Raw genomic sequence first — 19,327 nt, forward strand, 5'->3', positions numbered from 1 at the left:
TCCTATCTCGGTTTGTCAGAATTAATACAATTTGATGGTACATTTTATGTAAAAGCTGTAGCTGTAAAACCCTGAAACATGTGACACATTTAACATGTAAACACACGTGTGTAAAACCTAAAGGCAGGTGATTATTTCTGTGAAGAAGTGTTCTGTTCTTCAACAAGGGTTCAGTTTGTATTCAAAATTTAAACATTTGCTTTTGCAGTATAGACCAAAATTGCATAATTGAAACCACCAAAAATGGGTCAAAGGTCAATCAGGACAATCTCTGAGACACAAATTAATACAAATAATAATATAAATAAAGATATTCACTGAAAACTAATTGATTTTTTAAAGTGATGTTTTTCTTTCTTGAGATTAATTGTAAGCTATAAATAATCACACAATAAAAGTTAAATTAATTTTAAAGCTTTTATTTACAAACAAACAATTAATTGCTGTCGAACTTGGACAGCAAGTCTATTGTCCCAGGAGTTGATGAGGACACACATCTTCTTGTTGTTTGAAAAGACCAAAATACTTTGTCAAATAATGAAAATAATTATTACAAATATTATAAATTATACAAATATTATTGTAATTTAAATCCCATAATATTTTATAACTGTAGAACTGAAGAAAATGCAGTAACCAATTATTCATCATTCAACATGTCAGCACTCAAATGTGCGTAAGTGTGCTCTTGACTGTGCGTAGATTCTGTTCAAAGAACAAATCCCAAATGAAACATTGGTAGTGTCAGAATCTTTGTGAAAACTGTGTAACTGGGTTTTAAGAAGAACTTTCTTCTTAGGAATAGTTGGTGAATGAGGCCCATTGTGTAGTTCAGAAAGTGTTAATGGAGCATCTAAAATGTCTGCTTGATCTGTGGATATTTGTGGTAATAGCAGATGAAACCAGTAAATAGTTGTTGGGTTGGGGTTATTTTCAGGGGAGTATAGATTGCTATAAAAAGTTCAGAAAGTATCATTTGAGAGATTTGAGAGAAATTTGCTTTATTTATTATTATATTCGTATTTCTTGTATTTCAGCTGTTCTGAGAAATTCAGGGTTTTTTTGGCAGTATACTATTTAAAATTGAAATTGAAATTTGAGGGTTTGTAATAGTTATGTTATGTATTTTATTTTGTTTCTTTCTTTTAGTTTCTTTGTAGTTTTTGTTCTTGTTTTGTCTCATGAGAGAAGTATGAAATAATTTTCCCACTAATTACCGCCTTACCTGTTTCTCATGGTAGTGTTATTATAGGTATTTGGAGAGTCATTCATTTCCAAAAAGGATACCCACTCCTCCCTGATTAAGATGTCAAACTAAGGATATTTAAGTAGTGAAGTATTAAAGCACCAGGGATGTAGCAGATGATTCACTCTTCAGGTTGAGTGTTACAGGTGAATGATCACTAATTGTGATTGAGCTGATTTTGGTGCCTAGGATATTTGGAGTGATAGAATTTCTAGATAGGAAAAAGTCTATATGTAAAAATGACTAGTGTTGGGGGGAAAAGTAGGAATATTCTCTTGTAGTTAAGTTTTAAGCCTCCAGCTATCACCAAGGCTAAGGTCATCCATGTACTTTTTTATTGCTTATAATTTATTGTTGAGGACTGAGAAATTCTTGAATTGCCTGACTGTGATAATCTGTCTATTGATGCACTGAGTACAGTGTTGAAATCACCTCCAATTATGGTTATTGAGTTAGAGGTGTGGTTGGTTATTTGTGAGAAAAATGTGTGATAGAATGAAGGGTCATCATTGTTGGGGCCATACAGGTTTGTTGTAATTGTAAATGGTTTGTTGTTGATTGAGGCACCAATTATAACATATCTTCCTTCTGGGTCTAATATTGAGTTATTGTGAGTAAATAAAGTGCATTCTTTTAGGGATCAGAACGGAGACACCTCTCTGTTTATTATTGTAGGTAGCTGAATATACTAGATTGTATGTGAGCCTGTTAGAATATGTTGTTCTGAATTATTTAGGTGAGTTTCTTAGGCATATGTCTTTTTTCAATTTGAGTAGATGATTTATGATTTTTATTCTTTTTGCCTGTGAGCAAATGCCACAAACATTCCATGAAATAGAAGTTATGGGTTGCATAGAAAAGAGAAAAAGGACAAAAAGAATGACATTAGTGACTCCATGAGATATGTAGGGTTGACATGCAGTGTGTGTACACAGTGAGTATATGAGTTATGTGTTTGCATGCATATGTATGTAAATATGGTATGTATCTGGACGGGTAGTACAAGACAAAGAGATTCAGAAAACAGAACAAAGACAGATAAAGAGACATGAGACAAGGAAACAAAATATACAACAATAACTCACAGACACACCAGCAAATTGCGTGTGGCTTTGACAAGTGTCTGTGCTTGGGTTTGGAGGGTTGTAATGGAGCTCTTTAGTAGGACTTTTGGTGTTGAAGGAGGATTCATTGAAGAGTCTTTCATGTTATACTGCTTAGAATAATCATGGTGTGGTTGTAGAGTTGCAGTACAGCTGTCCATCTATTTAGAGTTTGTCCACCGCTATGTGTGCTCTTATATTTTTCATTTGGTGTTCTTTCATGATGGGGCGCAGGATTTTTCTCTGTTTGTTTATTTCTCGGGGAAAATGATCATTGATGCTAAATTTTGTTTGGTCTTCCTTTTTATTCTTTGAGTTCTTTGTATTTGTAGTATTCCAGTTTTACAATGATGGGTCAGAAGTCTTTATTGGTGCGGTTACTGAGTCTGTAAACGTGACTGTTGTTTGCAGTATCTGAGGAAATTTTGAGCTGGAAGTGCATGAAGGTTTTGAGCAGAGTTTCTGGCTTGTCATATGTGTTGTTTTGCCAGAAAATATCAGGGTGTCGTGCATACTCCATGTTGACATGGAAATTTGCCTGTAAGCACTCTGGACTCTCAGGAAACGAAATACACAAACACACACAGAACACTTTTGACAAGAATTGAAGTATAATTATAAAATGCAATGTACATTACATTTGAGAGAGCATTACCTGAGATTACCTTCTCTCTCTAGTTATATGCAGTCTAATGGGGGTTAATGTATAATTATGTATATAGTCATGTAGTCTTTACAGTAAAGAAATAGAACCAGAATTAAGAATGATAAACCCAAAATGTATTAATTGTTAGTCCACTTTTACAGTGTCTGAATGTCCAGCATGATTTACTTAATGTGTTTATTTTCGTTTGTCAGAATGTCCATTTGTTTGGTGAGGATTTCCACCGTGGTTTGGAGGGAGTTGTTTTCTCTTTGGATGTGTTCAATCTGGTTGTGAGCAAAATCTAAGCTAGATTGCATGTCTTTTATTTGGGAGTGAAGTGTAATGAGCAGGTCAAATTTTCAGTTAATGGATTGTAAAACACTGCCCTCAGTTTCAGACGTGAGCAGATCGTCTGTGACTGTGGCAGAGTCTGTTTTTTTCCTTTTGGCTGGGTTTGTTTTGTCGTCTGAGGGGTTGGCTGGAGTGGCTATGGAGGTATCTGGCATGTTGCACTGTAGGTAGTGGTGATCGATAAAGTTTTCCAGGTCCATTATATGATCCACTCTCTCGATGAACAGGTGCAGGTATGTGACGATAACAGTTTGAGTGATTTTGGTTAATGTATGTCTGTGATTTCGGTCTTTGCAATTCTGTTTGTTGTGCTGACAGTAGCCGATGCAGTTAGCAGTAGTAGGTCTCCACGATGAATCTCGCCTCTGTGTGCAACTCTCGTGATCATCATATCATCACCTTATATGCACCTCACACCCTCAGTTCAATATTTTTCTTACATTGTGATCCAATTTTGAGTTCAGCCTTACAAACATGTCTTGCTCTTCAAGATGACATTTTGGTGATTTAATCAAGATATGTGCTCTCTACCTCAGTTTTTTCTGTGCAAGGACATTAGGCTGTGAAAATGTTTTCACAGTCGCAACTCCTTGCCGTAGTCAGTTATCTGTTTCTTCGTCTCTGCCTGCCTTTGTTTGTTAGCTTTTATCTACATACACACTCACACACCAATGCCTCTTCGCCAGAGGCAGTGTAGCTTTTCTGCACATACAATATATATTTTACATTCTGACAATGTGACCAATGCGATCATTATTCAAAATACACTACCACCTCCGACCCAGAGAACAAGCAATCACTGACGCAATTTCCTGCGTCTTTGAACTGCTCCAGGGGAATGAACTTGTGTAGTATGTGTTTTTCAGAGTGCATTTTTGTAATGATTATCATTCCAACGCTATGGAGAATAAAAGTTTTATTAAAAGTTGGTCTGTATTTGTTTTTAGGCACACAGGCCGTAAATGTCGTGTTCATGTGTTTGCGCGGGGGAGAGGGATAGAGACAGAGAGGGATGGATGGATCAAATGAGAGAGAAATGACAGTATAGGCAGGTTAGGTCAACAGTTCAGTGCGTAATCAGATATTGCAGCTACATACAAATGATTCGTTTGCATCTACAGAGTCACACAAACAGGCTGCCTCTTCAAACACACACACACACACGCACACATAGTCGATAGACACATAAACACATACAGAAGAAATCAAGGGCTAGACACACAGGCACTGTTTTATTCATGTTGATGTGATGCTAGTGGACATGCACCCGCAAGGAACACTGCTTTTCTCACCTCACACACCCACACAAATACACACAAAACACACAACCCCTCTGCAGTCCCCTCAGTTCATTTTACATCTAGCTCCATAATCTCACACACAGACACACACACACACACACACACACACACATACACACACACACACACACACACACACACACACACACACACACACACATACACACACACACACAGACCCTGGTCCAAAATATTTTGCTGGAGTTCAACCCAGGAAACCAGATGTGTCCAGTGTTGGCTGAGTCTCTCTCTCCCTCTGTGTGTGTTTGTTTCAGTGTTTTTTCTATTGCCTGTGTGTGTTTGTGTGTGTTTTCAGGCAAGTGTGTGTGTGTTTATATGCTCACATGTATATAGAATGTGTCTTTATGAAAGAATAAAGGCAACGCTCTTTTTTAACCCATTTAACTCTAATCTCTACCCAGGCTGCACTCTGCATCTGCGCCCCAATAAATCTGTTTAACTGTTGTGTAATAGTATTTGTTCCTCTACACTTATTTCCAACTTAGCTAAAAAGGAAAAAAAGGGAAATTCAGTGGAGTGGTGAAGTGGAATAGAATCTCATACTGTGATTTATAATATTGTATATATTTATTTTATCACTTAATAAAACATAAAAGGCACCTGGGCACTTGCTGTTTAATCAGTCATATTCTCTAAATCTTGAACTACTGCCCTTATTCCTAAAAATAATTTGTATACTGTTAAACCAAACATACTGAATGTGTAACTAATGAGACAGAGGACTCAGGCTAGAGCCAACTGACATCAGTGTCCACTTAATAACCCTGAAGCAGGGCACTGTTTTAGTGCCACTGTAAGGCAAGGAGAAGAGGAGATTGTGTGACGCAACACAAATAGAAGCACATTGACACTATAAACATGACTAATGACTCATGGACATATCATATTATTTATGCTAGCCAGGGCAGGGCATGTTTTGTAACTGATGTTAATCATAGAATATGTGCACATCCCCTGCGGTCTTTTCTGTCACCGGCGTGATTTGACCAAACATGCATTTGTGAAAACAGAACCACCAGGTAAATAAAGTTCAATTCTGCCAGATTTAAGAAGGTGTTCATGCATTATAACAACATCAAAAGCCTGATAAGACCTTGGGCTTTGCTATGACTGTGTTACAAAAATAACACTAACGTGAAGACGGAGATATTAGCTTATATATTAGACCCCACACTGAAAATCTGGAATTTTGTGAAGATGGAAGCGGGCATGAGGGAGCAACTCTGATCAAGACTCCCTGATTACACTGTTCTCACAAAAAGCACTCAACTTTGATTGGCTGGAGGATGGTTATAATTTTCAGATAACCTCACAGCTCTTATGTCTTATATTAAGTTACATTTGGATAAACCATTGCACTATAATTTCATCATCAAAGGTATATAATCATATCTACATGTGTATAACTTGATCAGTTACTTGAAATCCATCCATCAGTCTACCACATCCAAACATTAACAATGTCTTTATTCATCAGTTGCCATGTTGATCAAATGAACACTGATATGACAGAGTGTAGGCTGTTTGATTGCTGCTGGTTGTGTTCAGAACCACTAGAAACACTTTTGTCCCGGTGTCCTTGAACAAAACCTACCTACCACACATGCTCAGCAGGTGGTGAAAGAGCTTACCTGTGGTCTTGGGTGTCCTTTAACGATACACTGAAGCACTAGGGTGTCTCCTTCTTTGATGGTGTAGATTCTCTCGCTGATGTTATCATCCTTGACGTTACATGCTGCGCCTGAGTGCACGATCTGGGCGTTGGCTGGAGCTGTGAGTGAACGCATGGACACACATGCACAGAGAGACAGGCATGTACCCATGCAGACATACACGTATACACACAGACACACACAAACACAGGGAGAGAAACCACATTACATATTTAATAACATCTCTGCAGCAGAAAAAAAGGTCATTCTCTTTTGACTGCATTTGTAACACTAGTATTAGTATCGATGACTCAGATAAATAAATATATCGCGTTACTCCTACATCTGCATGAACAAAGCATTTTACAAAAATGCTGGAGTGTTAGGTGTGTCAGTGTTTGGAAAGAGCTGCAGACATTTATTGGAAAACTGAAACTCTGATTTCCATTAGAAGGTCAAAAGGCTGATTCTTTACTCTGGGAGGCTTTGTCTTATATAGACTGAGTAATGTCAAGAATCTTACAAGTCCATTGCATTTCACACTGTGCGAGATGGGTCTAATGAAGTCTTGACTGCAATCTGTGTCAGAGGCCCCCTTAACACCTTGCAATAAAATGTGTTCTGGGTGATTGGACTGCAATCAGATAGTGCTTGACCACATGAAAGTACAGGTATAAATGCACCCAAGATGAATTGAGGACAGATTGTGATCCGATTGGGCAAACCACCTTTGGAGGTGGTCAGGGACGCATTGTGACCACATTGAACACAAGTGTAAATGCAATTGCGTTACTATATGGGTAGACATATGCAATTGTACATGACTGTTCCAAACCAGCCAAGTAACAGCCATTAGCCAGATAGCGAGCTAAGCTACTAGCAAGAAAGCGGCAAGAAAGCTATGGATATTCATGGACACTCATGGATTCCAGTTGCTGAAGACAGCTTCCTATCCCACTTCGTAAAGTAAGCAGAAGTCCCTAAAATAGCACAGCTTCATGCATGACTAGCATCTCAATCAGATGTGGACACTGGAGCAACATATTAAAACCAGGTGTAAATGTAATCAGGTTAAATCATGTCTAGATAAAATCTGGATATCAGAGGCATTTTAATGCAGGGTGTAAAGGGACTGATTCTCAACAATATCAACTTTGAAGCATGTCAGATGATGCGATGGACGCCTGGTGAATAGTAGTGCTAGAAAAACAGGTGCAAGAGGAGACCTGTCGTCGACTTGCATCATCTGTCTGCACTGCTCACAACTTTTAAAATTTGGCCACATCGCTCACACTTCAATGCATCGTAAAACCTCAAAAGAGGAGGAAGAGGAGATCTGAAGCCAGTCATGGCCAGGGCAAGGAGGGCAACATGTTTTTTTTTTTTTTTCAAAATACTCGCCAAATTATTCTGTTTCATTTCATGTCCTAAATTTCTGACACTGTCAGAGTTCTGATGCCTTTCTAAATTTGCCATCTGTGTACTTGACTCACAGTGCAATTTTACCCAGTTTCTCTGACAAATGGTAACTTTATAAAAACTTAAATAAATAAAATGTTCATCTGGGACACCAAACACCTTTATATTAATAATGTGACAATATTTTGAGGATGCTTGTTGGTGCCTTCAGAAAGAATTCAGAAAGAAAACAACCAAGAACAATCATTACTATAGTGATGGTTAAGCAGGAAGTGAAATTCATTGCTCATGTGACTGTACACTAAAAAAGACAATATTATGACATCATCATAACCCAAATCCCTGGTGAGATTGTGTCTCAAATCATCATACTGATATTTTACCAATATATTGCCAAGCTTCAAGTCTAATTTACAACACTGTAGACCGCAGGCTGTGACAGCAGCTGCAGAAATAATGGATGATAGATGCATGATGGGAGGTCTCTGTGATGACGACAACTAAAATATCTGCGTCTGCTAAGCACTGACCCATCAGGAGGGCTGGCTTGCGTGCAAATAGCCTCAGATGGCTTCACCTCCCTGATGATGAGGGGAGACAGGAGGGAGGAGGGGAGAGACAGAGACAGAGCAAGAGAAACAGCGGGCGAGGAGGAAAAGGCCAAAGAGGAGTGTGAAACCCCAGAGAGAGACGTGGGGGACGCGGGAGCACAATGATGTGATTAGCATCGATTCACAGGGAGAACAAATCTTCACTGTGCTCTACAACTGTTATCATCGAACAGACAGGAAGGAAGTGGGCGGCCTGTTCACCTTAAACTTCAACTCGATCAGACATAACAACCCATAGCTTGATCTCAAGTTCAACATAAAAGAAGGCTCTGAATCTGTTTCTGCATGTTCTCTTATATGGAACAAGTGGCAGCTGTTCATTGCTTAAGGTATTGGGACACAGCTAGTGTGCCAGTCCACTTAAATTTGTACATTTTAATGACATTCCTGCTTTACTAAATAGGGATTTTTCTCTTTTTTCTCTCAAGAAACAGTAAAGGAAAAACAGAAAAGGGAAAGGACTGTAGTTCAGATTCAGTCCCTTTTGCAACCATATTCTAAACCTGTGTCATTGTCTTTTGGGTGTTCTTCTAAACCAAGACAAATGCATAAATGCCACAAAAAACCCTATCACTTAAAATGATCTCTTCCACTGGCTGTCCAAATATGAAATGAAAAAGTGGGTATTTTTGAAGATCTTAAGAAAACACCACTCCAAATCTGCACCTTACCGTCACTGGCAACTGAAAACACTCACACTCAATAGGTCTCCTCAGCGATCAACGTTTTTTTTACTGTTCTTATTTTCTGAAAGTGGATGTTTTGGAGAAGACAGAAAAGAGAGTGATTGTGATAGCACTTCCACAATGCCTACTACTTATTCCTCTTGTGTGAATTTGAATGAGTTTGTATCTGCTTCAGAGTGTGTGCTGTAAAAATGTGTGTGTGAATGTCTTTTTGAATATGAGATTTAATGCTCTGCACTGTTGTGTTTGAGGAGCTCATCAGCAGAGCAGTCAATCATTCACTCTTTCAGTCTTTTCATTAGTCTTCCAAAGACTTTTTTAGCATACCGCCATCATTTTTCCTTCAAACACATACAGGCATGCAAATGCAAATACATACATATATACTCTCAAATATCACAAAGCATACACACACACACACGCATCAACATAGAGCATGCTACACTACTTTTGCAGCAGCTCTCTACACTTAAACAGGCTGCTTGTTAAGTTCACTCCTTCTTGCTCTGATGCCCTTCTCTATCCTTTGTCTTAACCTCAGTGTCTCTCCGTCTCTGTGGCAGACTAGGATCTGACTGGAATGAAAAGAAAAAGTAAAGTGGAAAAAGTTCAGGAGTACTCAAGACCACATGCAAAAGTTGTTCTCATTGAGATACTGCTCTCCAAAATATGGAAGATGAATGTAACTTACATTTAAACACAAAGCTGGTTGTCTGAGCATACGTGTTTCTTTTCAGCAAAAGCTCTGCTTCAGATTCCTACACTTACACAGACCTGCCCAGTATAATTACAGTCTTTATCTGCTGGACACTGAGCAGATCCAGTGAAGCAGTTGGAGGTTAAGTGCCTTGCTGAAGGGCACATTGATAGCAGTTGCTGTGGGAGGGAGGTTCATGCCTTATTTACGTTCCTTTCTTCCAGGTTTCCCATTTAGCTCACTTCTGGCCAAGAATCTTCCAATAACAAGCAAACTGTATAACCTCTAGGCTACAGCTTCCCCTGTGCAAATCTCTACCAATCAATCAGTGAAAGTATAACCCATGAAAGGATAAAAGTATTAAAAACATTATGTGGTGTAACTGAGCTTGGTTCCAGAGGTGTGATGGGCTAACTCAGGAAGACAGAGAGCTGATATAAATGGTGAATAATTGTCTCCTTACAGCTTATTGGCGTGTCGGCATTAGTTTGCCTCTCTCCGGAGAGGGAGGGAGGTCGGACAGAGCGGCTCCTCTGTCTGCTCGCGCCTCCGGCAGCTTGGCTGCCTCAACTGTCTGATCGACTAGAGAGAGGGAGGTTGAGAGAGAGGCAAGAGATAGAGGAGGAAAGAAAGGCGAGAGAGAGTGGAGAAGGAGAGAAAGGCAAGAGAGGGAGAGAGGATGACCAAAGAAGGGAGGAAGGAGGAGAGAAGGCGGCAAGAAAAGGAGAGACCAAAAAGGATAGATGAATATGAAGAAGGAAAAAACTAAATTGAAAGAGAGAAGACAGAAAACTGGGAGGGAAGAATAAAGCAATGTTGAAGGTGGTAAGCAGGGGTATGGAGTAGTGATGGGCAAAGCAGTTCTTTTCAGCGTACTGAATCATTAGAATCAATTAATTAAAAAGATTCGTTCAAAAGATTTGTTCACCGAACTGTTAAGTGCTTGACCAAAGCTCCGACTGCGTAGTCCCACACACTGAACTGAAACACGGCCGAACATTCAGTTCAGCTTGCTAACTAATGAACTAAGAACGGTCGTTCATGAAGGAAAAGCCTTTTTTTAGCCATTTTAGCTGTGTAAATATACCGTTTACTAACTGGAGGCTGCTATAACACAGTCCTAGCCTATTAGGTACAGCATATATATTTTCGCGACACCTAATTATTAAATAAAATATGTGGTACCTGGGGCAGGGTTGAGCAACTCAGCAATTGTCTATCACTCTGAACATGCACCGTTCTCTCGCAGTGAGAGGATCTGAGACACTCTCAGCCACCCGTTCATATTACACCTTCATTTTTCAAGTTTCACCACACCTTGTAAACTACCAAAGGTGGAGGGATTTAAAACAATTCAGGGATTGTCAAATGTGACCTAGGTCATTTTAAATTTATTCAAAATCTAATGTCTACAGATACAGCAATTTTGTTTATGCACTGTATGATACTATTCTATCTCTCATATTGTGTCACAGCTCGGTCTCAGGCAAGCAACACATCTATGCAACACCTCCATAAATTCTATAAACAAACACTGAAAGTACTGGATAAACACCCTGATCTCTACCACCATTGATTTATTTGACTTTACTTGACTTTTGAATTTATTATTTTTTTTTTTTGGTCATGGCTAATGTCTGTTTATTATACAAGATTTTTAAAGGTTTATTTAAACAGTTTGTAACAAACTGTAACATTGGCACAAGGTCAACAAGAGCCTCCACTAGAGGGGACTGTTACATTAAATTTTGATTCACAAAGTTTAGCCAGACTGCTCTCTTTGATAACTTTGGAGGTAGGATGTTTATTGATAGGTACATGGTGATCAGGGGAACATACAAAGTAACAGGGGGGGTTTCTGGAGGGAGACGGTAGGGGAAAATGATCAAAGATATCACTCTAGGAGCGACTTCAAGTTTACGGTCAAAATGCATTTTTATGGGTATGACTGTTTGCAGATTTTGACAACTGTCAGTGGAAGTTTGTGTGTGTGTTTGTGTGTGTGTGTGTGTGTTTGTGTGGCTGCTAATCTGTATATAATAAACAGAAAACATAAACAGTATGGGATATTTTCAGAATACAAGGGAGTCTCGAACTTGGACGTATATGGCTAGCCAGTCTCAACATGGTCATTTTTCCGCTTTAGGCTATGTGAACTTATCACCCTGATATTGATTGTAACCTTAAGACCACCCATTTTGTTTATGTTTTTTGTTTATTATATCAGATTAGCAGCCACACACACACACACACATACACACACACACACACACACACACACACACACACACACTCCATTCAATGAGTGTATCCTTATAGCTGTCCTCTTTTCAAAACAGTAACGTTATGTGTGTGCATGTGTGTGTATGTGTGTGTGTGTGTGTGTGTCTGCGTGTGTACATGCGCAGTAAAATTAAATGTTAGCCTATGCATATAATATCAATCTAGATAATGTCATATATCTGGATTGCAGTCTAAGACCAATGTTGGTGACTCATTGCAGCTAAATGTTAGCAACCCAAATCAGCTGTATATTTGCTGTCTTGAACACACCCCATTCCTCCTATGAACAAGTGACTTGAATTACTCACTCAGTGAGCGAGTGTATTCTTGCAAACAAAACACATTCACTCGCAACTGACTGAGAGCTCAACTGAACTGACTGAGAAATGAACAGATCATTTCAGGAAGTGATTCAGTTCAATTTATTCACCCAAAAGATTTGTTCTTTTGAACGAATCGTTCGCGAACAACACAACAGCAAAGAGAGAGTCAGAAAGAATGAGATTGGGAAGTAGCAACAGACAAACAAATCAATGTGACCAGGGATTTGATGAGGCAATTGAAAAGAGATCAATGGGAAGGGGTTTCTTAAGGTGAAAGAAAATGTAAGTTGATGGTAATAAAGCATAAGACAGAGAAAAGGTGAGATGGATGTAGTCAGCCGAGGAAGAGAGACTGACAGGCAGGCCATAGGGAGGAAAGGTTAGGAGGGCAGAGGTTCCTCAACAGGGCAAAGCAGACAAAAGCAAAACAAAAGAATGATGAAAACAAAACAAGAGGGAATGAACCTGTTACACTACAGAGATGTCCCCTTTCTCCTCTAGTCTTCCAGTCTTCTTCGCTAACAACCCAACTAACTGTCATTTAACCTGTTTGTGTAACTTTAGCAAATATTCGCTGAAGCAAAATGAACATGGTGTTTTACAACTTATCAAGTTATAGAGGTGTTGCATCCCACAACCGCACTTCTGGATGATGGCTATCCACTGCTTTGTTGCTTAGCAACAAAAAAAGGAGCATTACAAATTAGTTGACACACATTTTGATTTACTTATAGTGAGGTAGCAAAATTGTCTACCTCATGCCGTAGCACTAGCACGAGCATTTATACTTTTGTCAAAATTGACTTTTTTTAACAACACTGAAATGAGGTACATAAAATTGCTTACACGGTTATTTCACAAGATATTTCATATTTTCATGTTTCATGTAATGAGGGTTCAAGATACAGAACATCAAAATATATTTATATCATGTGACAATTTTTGCACATTGTATATAGTAAGTAGGATATCATCAGCAAAACAACAGAATCCTAAAAAGACAACATATTATTACAGGAATCAATTGCCTAAATCAGGCCAAAGGCACTGGAGGAAAAAAAATATGGGAAGAAGCTATTAACACAAACTGGCTCGGTGTTCTGTCCTGCTCAGAGGGGCATCAATTCGGTTAGTATGAAAGATGATCATCAGTCATAGTGAGCTGCTGTTTTGACAGCAATCCGTCTAACTGATGATTCATCGATCAAAAATGCTCCGGTGGATGCTGATTGAAAGTGTTGTCCATGCATTATTGGAAACTTTCTGAAACATTCAATGCACATCAGTTGTAAGTGAAATATAACTATCGGCAAATGCCTCGTCTGATTAATTGATTTGTCGCCGCCTGCCATGTTTGTTTTTGTTGAGGGGACAGGACATCTCTCACTAAAACTAATGATGAGACAGTGGGGCTGGTGTCAAACCACAGTGACAGCTTGACAGAGTGCTGAGCAGTATGTGTGTGTGATTGTGGTTGAAGGAGTGAATAAGTGTGTGCTGCTAAAATGTGAGTGTACATGCATGCATGAGTCGATGTCTGCGTGAGTGTGTGTGTGTGTGTGTTTCCTTGTGCGTTATACTGTATTTTGCCGGAGGAATCCCACAGAAGGTCATGAATCCTGTCGAACACGAAAGTCACGCAGAGCATGATTGATATGCGTAGTTACTTTATGGGAGCTGCTCATGCATGCCGATGAGCTCTGTCTCAATTCACTTCATTCACAAGAGACTGTTTAGATGCTTTTGCCTTTCCCCTGCCATCACAAATAGAGAGGATGAGAGGAGAGGAGAGGAGAGGAGAGGAGAGAAGGAGAGGAGAGGAAAGGAAAGGAAAGGAAAGGAAAGGAAAGAGGATAAGAGCAGTAGAGAGTAGGTACCCAAGGGAAAAGTCACAGACTTCATCGATTAACTGCAATAGGTGGAAGTATTCATCTGACCCAGAGAAAGACTAATCACACACACACACACAGAGATCCAGACAGACACATACACACACACACACACAACTTCAACACAAAAAGCAGTCTTATGAGCAAAAGTCTGGGTGACTCACATTGCCTCAGCATTTTATCAGGATTTTTCTCCGCAGACAGGATGGAAGGAGATCAAATGGTTGATGTCATGACCCCATCCTTTTCATTTTGGCTCGATTGGAGCTCTAGATATCAAAATGTGTCTGGGACATTGATTTAACTTTTGACCTGACCGTTAAATGGCTGTTATAAATGAAAGGACTAACCTCCAGTAACCTCTTTGGGACTTTCAATCAACTGTAAATTGTTGTTTCCCTGCTCTCACACACACACACACACCATGAATAAATAAATATATATTTTTAAGTGCAGTAGCTCTTTTTTCTTCATATTCTTGAAAGAGTCACTAATGTTTTCATGTTATAATCCAGTTTTTCAAGTTATCTAAATGTTACATTTAATGTTTCCCTGTACCAGGCGTATAGATACAGTAAACAGAGTCTTCTTCAAACCAGAGCTCTGTCTTCCATACAAATATGAATTTCACTGGTCATGAATTCAGTGGCAGGTTTCCAAATCCAGGCTGTGATTGGACGAACATCAGCAAGCTGCCAGTTTTTGTCTTCTAATGTGATTCTGGTTTTGGGGCCATCGACATCTGAATATAATCTTGCTTTTGCCCTTTTTCCTTCAGGCGGATTCAAAGGTTAAACAAGGAAATGGCAGAAAAACTAATATTACTGATCTCTATTTGCATGTACAGTACATTCTAATACTGAAGTCCAGTCACATAACCTCACTATAAATAGAGACAGATATTCAAACACAAGAATATTTTTGTTTTAGTGTCATGACTTAAGCTGATTATAATTCTGTGTTAGCTTCCATAGAGTTTGACAAACTTTTTGGAGTGAAAGAACTAATATATCAGATTTTGTGCTGTTATGCACAATCTTTGAATTTATATGTTTATGTAAAATTAAAAAGATTAGTGAATTAATTGTTTTTGGCAAGGTGGGAAAAAGATCTGAAATAGCATTTAGAACATGGTAATTATCAATCAGTGGATCAAACAAACTGAACCATACTGCATTTATAATGTTACACTGACACGTCTGTCAAACCTTGGACAACTTGCTTTAAATGTTGCGTATGTGCAGAAAGCCTGATTGTTATGTAATAAATGTAAACTGAGAATCACGGTTAAAGCATAAAAAAGCAAAGTGACTCTGCGGTTCTTAAATAGACTGTCAACGAGTGATAGAAGAGGGAAAAGGGAAGTAGCCTGGTCAGGACAGTGAAAAACACAGATATCACCTGCTCTTACACCATGGTGAGAGGTATTGATTAAATGACCATGGTGGAGGAGGAGACAACAAGCCAACACTAGCATGTGAATTAATTACACACACACACACACACACACACAAACACTAATCATCACTGCCTCGAGGGGAGCTTAATGCAGGAGTTCAAAGAGAAGAACCAGTGACAAAATAGATATTCAAGGAAAGAATTAGACGATAGATAATAGAAATAGATAATGAAATCAGCATGTCAACAGCGTGTGTGTTTGATGGTGTGAGATCATACTGTGATATTGAGTGTATGTGCTGGTAAGTGAGTGACTGTGTGTTTTCCACCACAATCACCGTAAGAGGAGAAAGAGATTGTGTGATCAACAAAAGTGTCAGATGACAGCAGAAGCTAATAAAGGGCGATCATTGGAGAGCAGAGGGTAGATTGGAGGGGAGGAGGGGTGGAGAGACAAAAAAAAGGACTGTAATGGAAAAGAAAGAGAAAGAAAGAGAGAGAAAGAGCAGCAGCAGTTTCCTGGTAGCACTGCAGGCTTCATATCCAAGGAAAGTGAATCTTCTCTTTGAAATATTGTTCAATATAGATTATGGGCACACATGGAGCATACAACCCCAGAGGAAAAGGAGGAAAGATGGAAATTCAAACAATCTCCACTTTGTCCAGCCAGTTTCTTCAAGAAGTAACTGAGTTTCTTTTAACATCAGTGCAAGATTTTGTCTATTTCCTCATACTTTTCAGTTCCTGAGAATTATACCTCTCATCCTAATGTAGGTCCAAAAAATGTTCTAGTTTTGGTCTGTAAGAAAAACTGAAGAAAAAAAACTGAAAAGGGTCCAAAAACAAGCACAGAAATTTGTGCACTTGCCTTTACAAAATATAAAAAAAACATAGGACTATATAGAGAAAGTTAAAATCCCAGCATTACATTAATAGAAGAGATAGTTTGTGAGGAAGGAAATGTTTATTAATAGTTTGTAAAGTCCCATTCCACTCCAGTATGTGTTTTGCTTAGTGTGCCTTGAATCCACTTGCATGTTTGAGCTTCATTGTGCAGAATGATGTGCGTACAAAGTTTGATACTAGAAGGCTGTTTTCGCGTTAATCTGCTGAAAGTGAAAAGTGTCTCTGAGCTCACCAAAAATCTCAGTTTAAGTTGTCTACTTTTGAGCATGATGTGTGACATCACAACTAGTTTGGAGCCAATCCTGGGCAAGTATTCGACTTACACAAGTGTGATGTGGACTTGAAGCCTCATACACTGAGAATATACTTTACAGTGAAGCAGGAGACATCTTGTGTACAGCAGATAAACCTTTGAAATGAAAAATATGTGAATATTCAGAGATGTCGGAATTTTTAATGAGGTAGAAGGAGTTGATGTCATGTTAAGGATTTTAACAAGAAAATTGAGTTTTTTTTACGGAAAAATTATATTAGATACAAATTATTAGTCAAGTAGAGTATACATCTTAAAACATGTCTGGAGGAGATCTTTAAATATAGTGTATCAAATCTCTCTCTGTAGGAGTCTAATTAAGTCTGCAAACCTATTAGACAATTCTTGTCAGGAAACAGTTGTGTCCACATAAACAAATAACTGTAATATGTGAATGAAATGACAGTTGCTTTGTGAACTGTAGACAGAAAGAGGTGAAAAGGAAGACGGGAAAGACAACAAGTCACAGTTGGAGGAGCAGGGGTTGTGTCTGTGGTGGAGGAATGGAGTGATGTGAAGTGATCAGGGGTTTGTAGAGCGCGGTCAAACATGACTCATACTCCACTGTATAGGACTGTGTTTGCAGCACTTGAGCTTTCTCAGGGTTAGAAGATGAAGAGGGGAGAGAGAGCGAGAGAGAGAGTTCCGACAAAGAGATGAAAACCGCTTAGATCTTTGGCACAGACGGGCAGAGGGGGAGACGAGAGGAGAGCGAGGCGCGGGAGGAAGAAGGGAGGGAAGGACGGAGAAGGAGAGAAAATAAAGACTGGCATTCTCTTTGTGAGTTCTCCATTCACAAAGCCTGTCGTATCCAATATACACTGAGGCATGCTGAGAGGAGAGGAGAGGAGAGGAAGAGAAGAGAGAAGAGAAGAGGAGAGAAGAGAAGAGAAGAGAAGAGAAGAGAAGAGAAGAGAAGAGAAGAGAAGAGAAGAGAAGAGAAGAGAAGAGAAGAGAAGAGAAGAGAAGAGAAGAGAAGAGTTTATTTCACACCATCTAACAGTTTGTTTTGAATCCAACCCTTCTGCACACGTAATGTTTTTCTTGGTATCTGCTTATCTTCATCTGACCAATTGGGCCTGAAAAAACATTAGATAGTACTGTTGGGGTATTAATGGGATTTTAGTTTATCTGGTAGATTTCCACTGTTTCCCAGTAGTGTCATTTCAGAGGGAAAATGTTTACAGGGCCACATCAGTAAAATAGCTAATAGTTATTATAGGACAATCTTAAGAAGCAAACTCTCTGGTGGGATGAAATGGAAACAGTCACAGAGGTGGGAAAGTCTTGAACATTTATACATCATCACACCGAAGTTGTTCCAGTGGTGCATGTAAGTAATGTCTTAGCAAAATAATAACATAACAATGAAAACTGTGGAGGGAGGAAACACTCTCTTTCACAATTTTCTGAAAATTTTTGACCTTTTGCTTGAAAAATGATTTTCTGCTTCTGTTCACAGTTGCTAAAGTTCATGGTTAATGTTTGTACTTCCTAGGCCCCATTGGATTTAGAGTGTTCACAGACACAGAACAACATTACAACAATATGACTCAGGTCGTATAAAGACCAGATTGTCCTTTAGGAGCATTTGCTTATTTGTGTATACATGTTTAAAAATATATGTTCAAATTTGTTACTGGTTGTTGGAGTAGTCGGTGTAATTCACCCTAAAGTAAAAGGAACAATCACTTCTATTTTTAAACTGCACAATACAACAACACATGTTGATATCCTGATTAGATTTTAAAGTGTTTAGACAAAGTTGCACACAGACAAACACACACACACACACACACACACACACACACACACACACACACACACACACACACACACACACACTCACACACACACACTCATACATCACTCTAAGTGGAGCTTAGTGCTGCTAAAAACAACAGTAGCTTTCTGCCCGAGGGTGGGTAAACACATCATGGTTTTGCGCAGATTCCTTGAACTAATTAGGTATAAAGTTACCATCATCACAAGTATTATGTTCTAAGTTTGGGTGTTTTGACATCAATAAAAAAAAAACACAATGTGAAACTTAAATTCTGATCTTCTTAAAGTGTGCAACACAGGATCTTAGCCAGACAAAATCTCCATGAAATAAGATGTTTTCTGTTGAATGTAGCCTAAATGTCTCAGATCATATCAAACCAGTCTTACAGACACACATTAATTTCTCCCCTTAAAGTACAAACCCCCTGTGGAGGATTTTCAGAGACTGAGCTTAATGGGGCACCCTGCTGGGCAAACTATGAACCCATACTATCAAATGTTGAAGCACATCTCTTGACTGTTTCCACCACTTCAATGCCTACTGTCCTGTTACACTCCATTGGACACTCTCTGTGGTGTTTAATATCGTCATAAATATTAAAATAAAGGAATTCATCTAAGAGGGGATGGGAGAGACAAAGGGGGGGATTTAGAAGAGAGATTAGACGGAGCCGCCGCTGATTCACAAGTCACTCCT

General features: G+C 38.9%; 1 protein-coding gene across 2 annotated transcripts in view; it reads right to left on the bottom strand.

The window, feature by feature from the left end:
• The window catches only part of LOC137185158 (MAM domain-containing glycosylphosphatidylinositol anchor protein 1), a 192,850-nt gene that overhangs the window by 138,078 nt on the left and 35,445 nt on the right, over window positions 1–19,327 (bottom strand). For both annotated transcript variants that reach the window (XM_067593469.1, XM_067593460.1), the window contains exon 3: window positions 6,300–6,439. In XM_067593469.1, coding sequence (XP_067449570.1) covers window positions 6,300–6,439 — 140 coding nt within the window. The remainder of the gene's footprint in view (window positions 1–6,299; window positions 6,440–19,327) is intronic.

Source organism: Thunnus thynnus, chromosome 1 (genome assembly GCF_963924715.1).
Source record: "Thunnus thynnus chromosome 1, fThuThy2.1, whole genome shotgun sequence".
Classification (NCBI taxonomy): domain Eukaryota; kingdom Metazoa; phylum Chordata; class Actinopteri; order Scombriformes; family Scombridae; genus Thunnus; species Thunnus thynnus.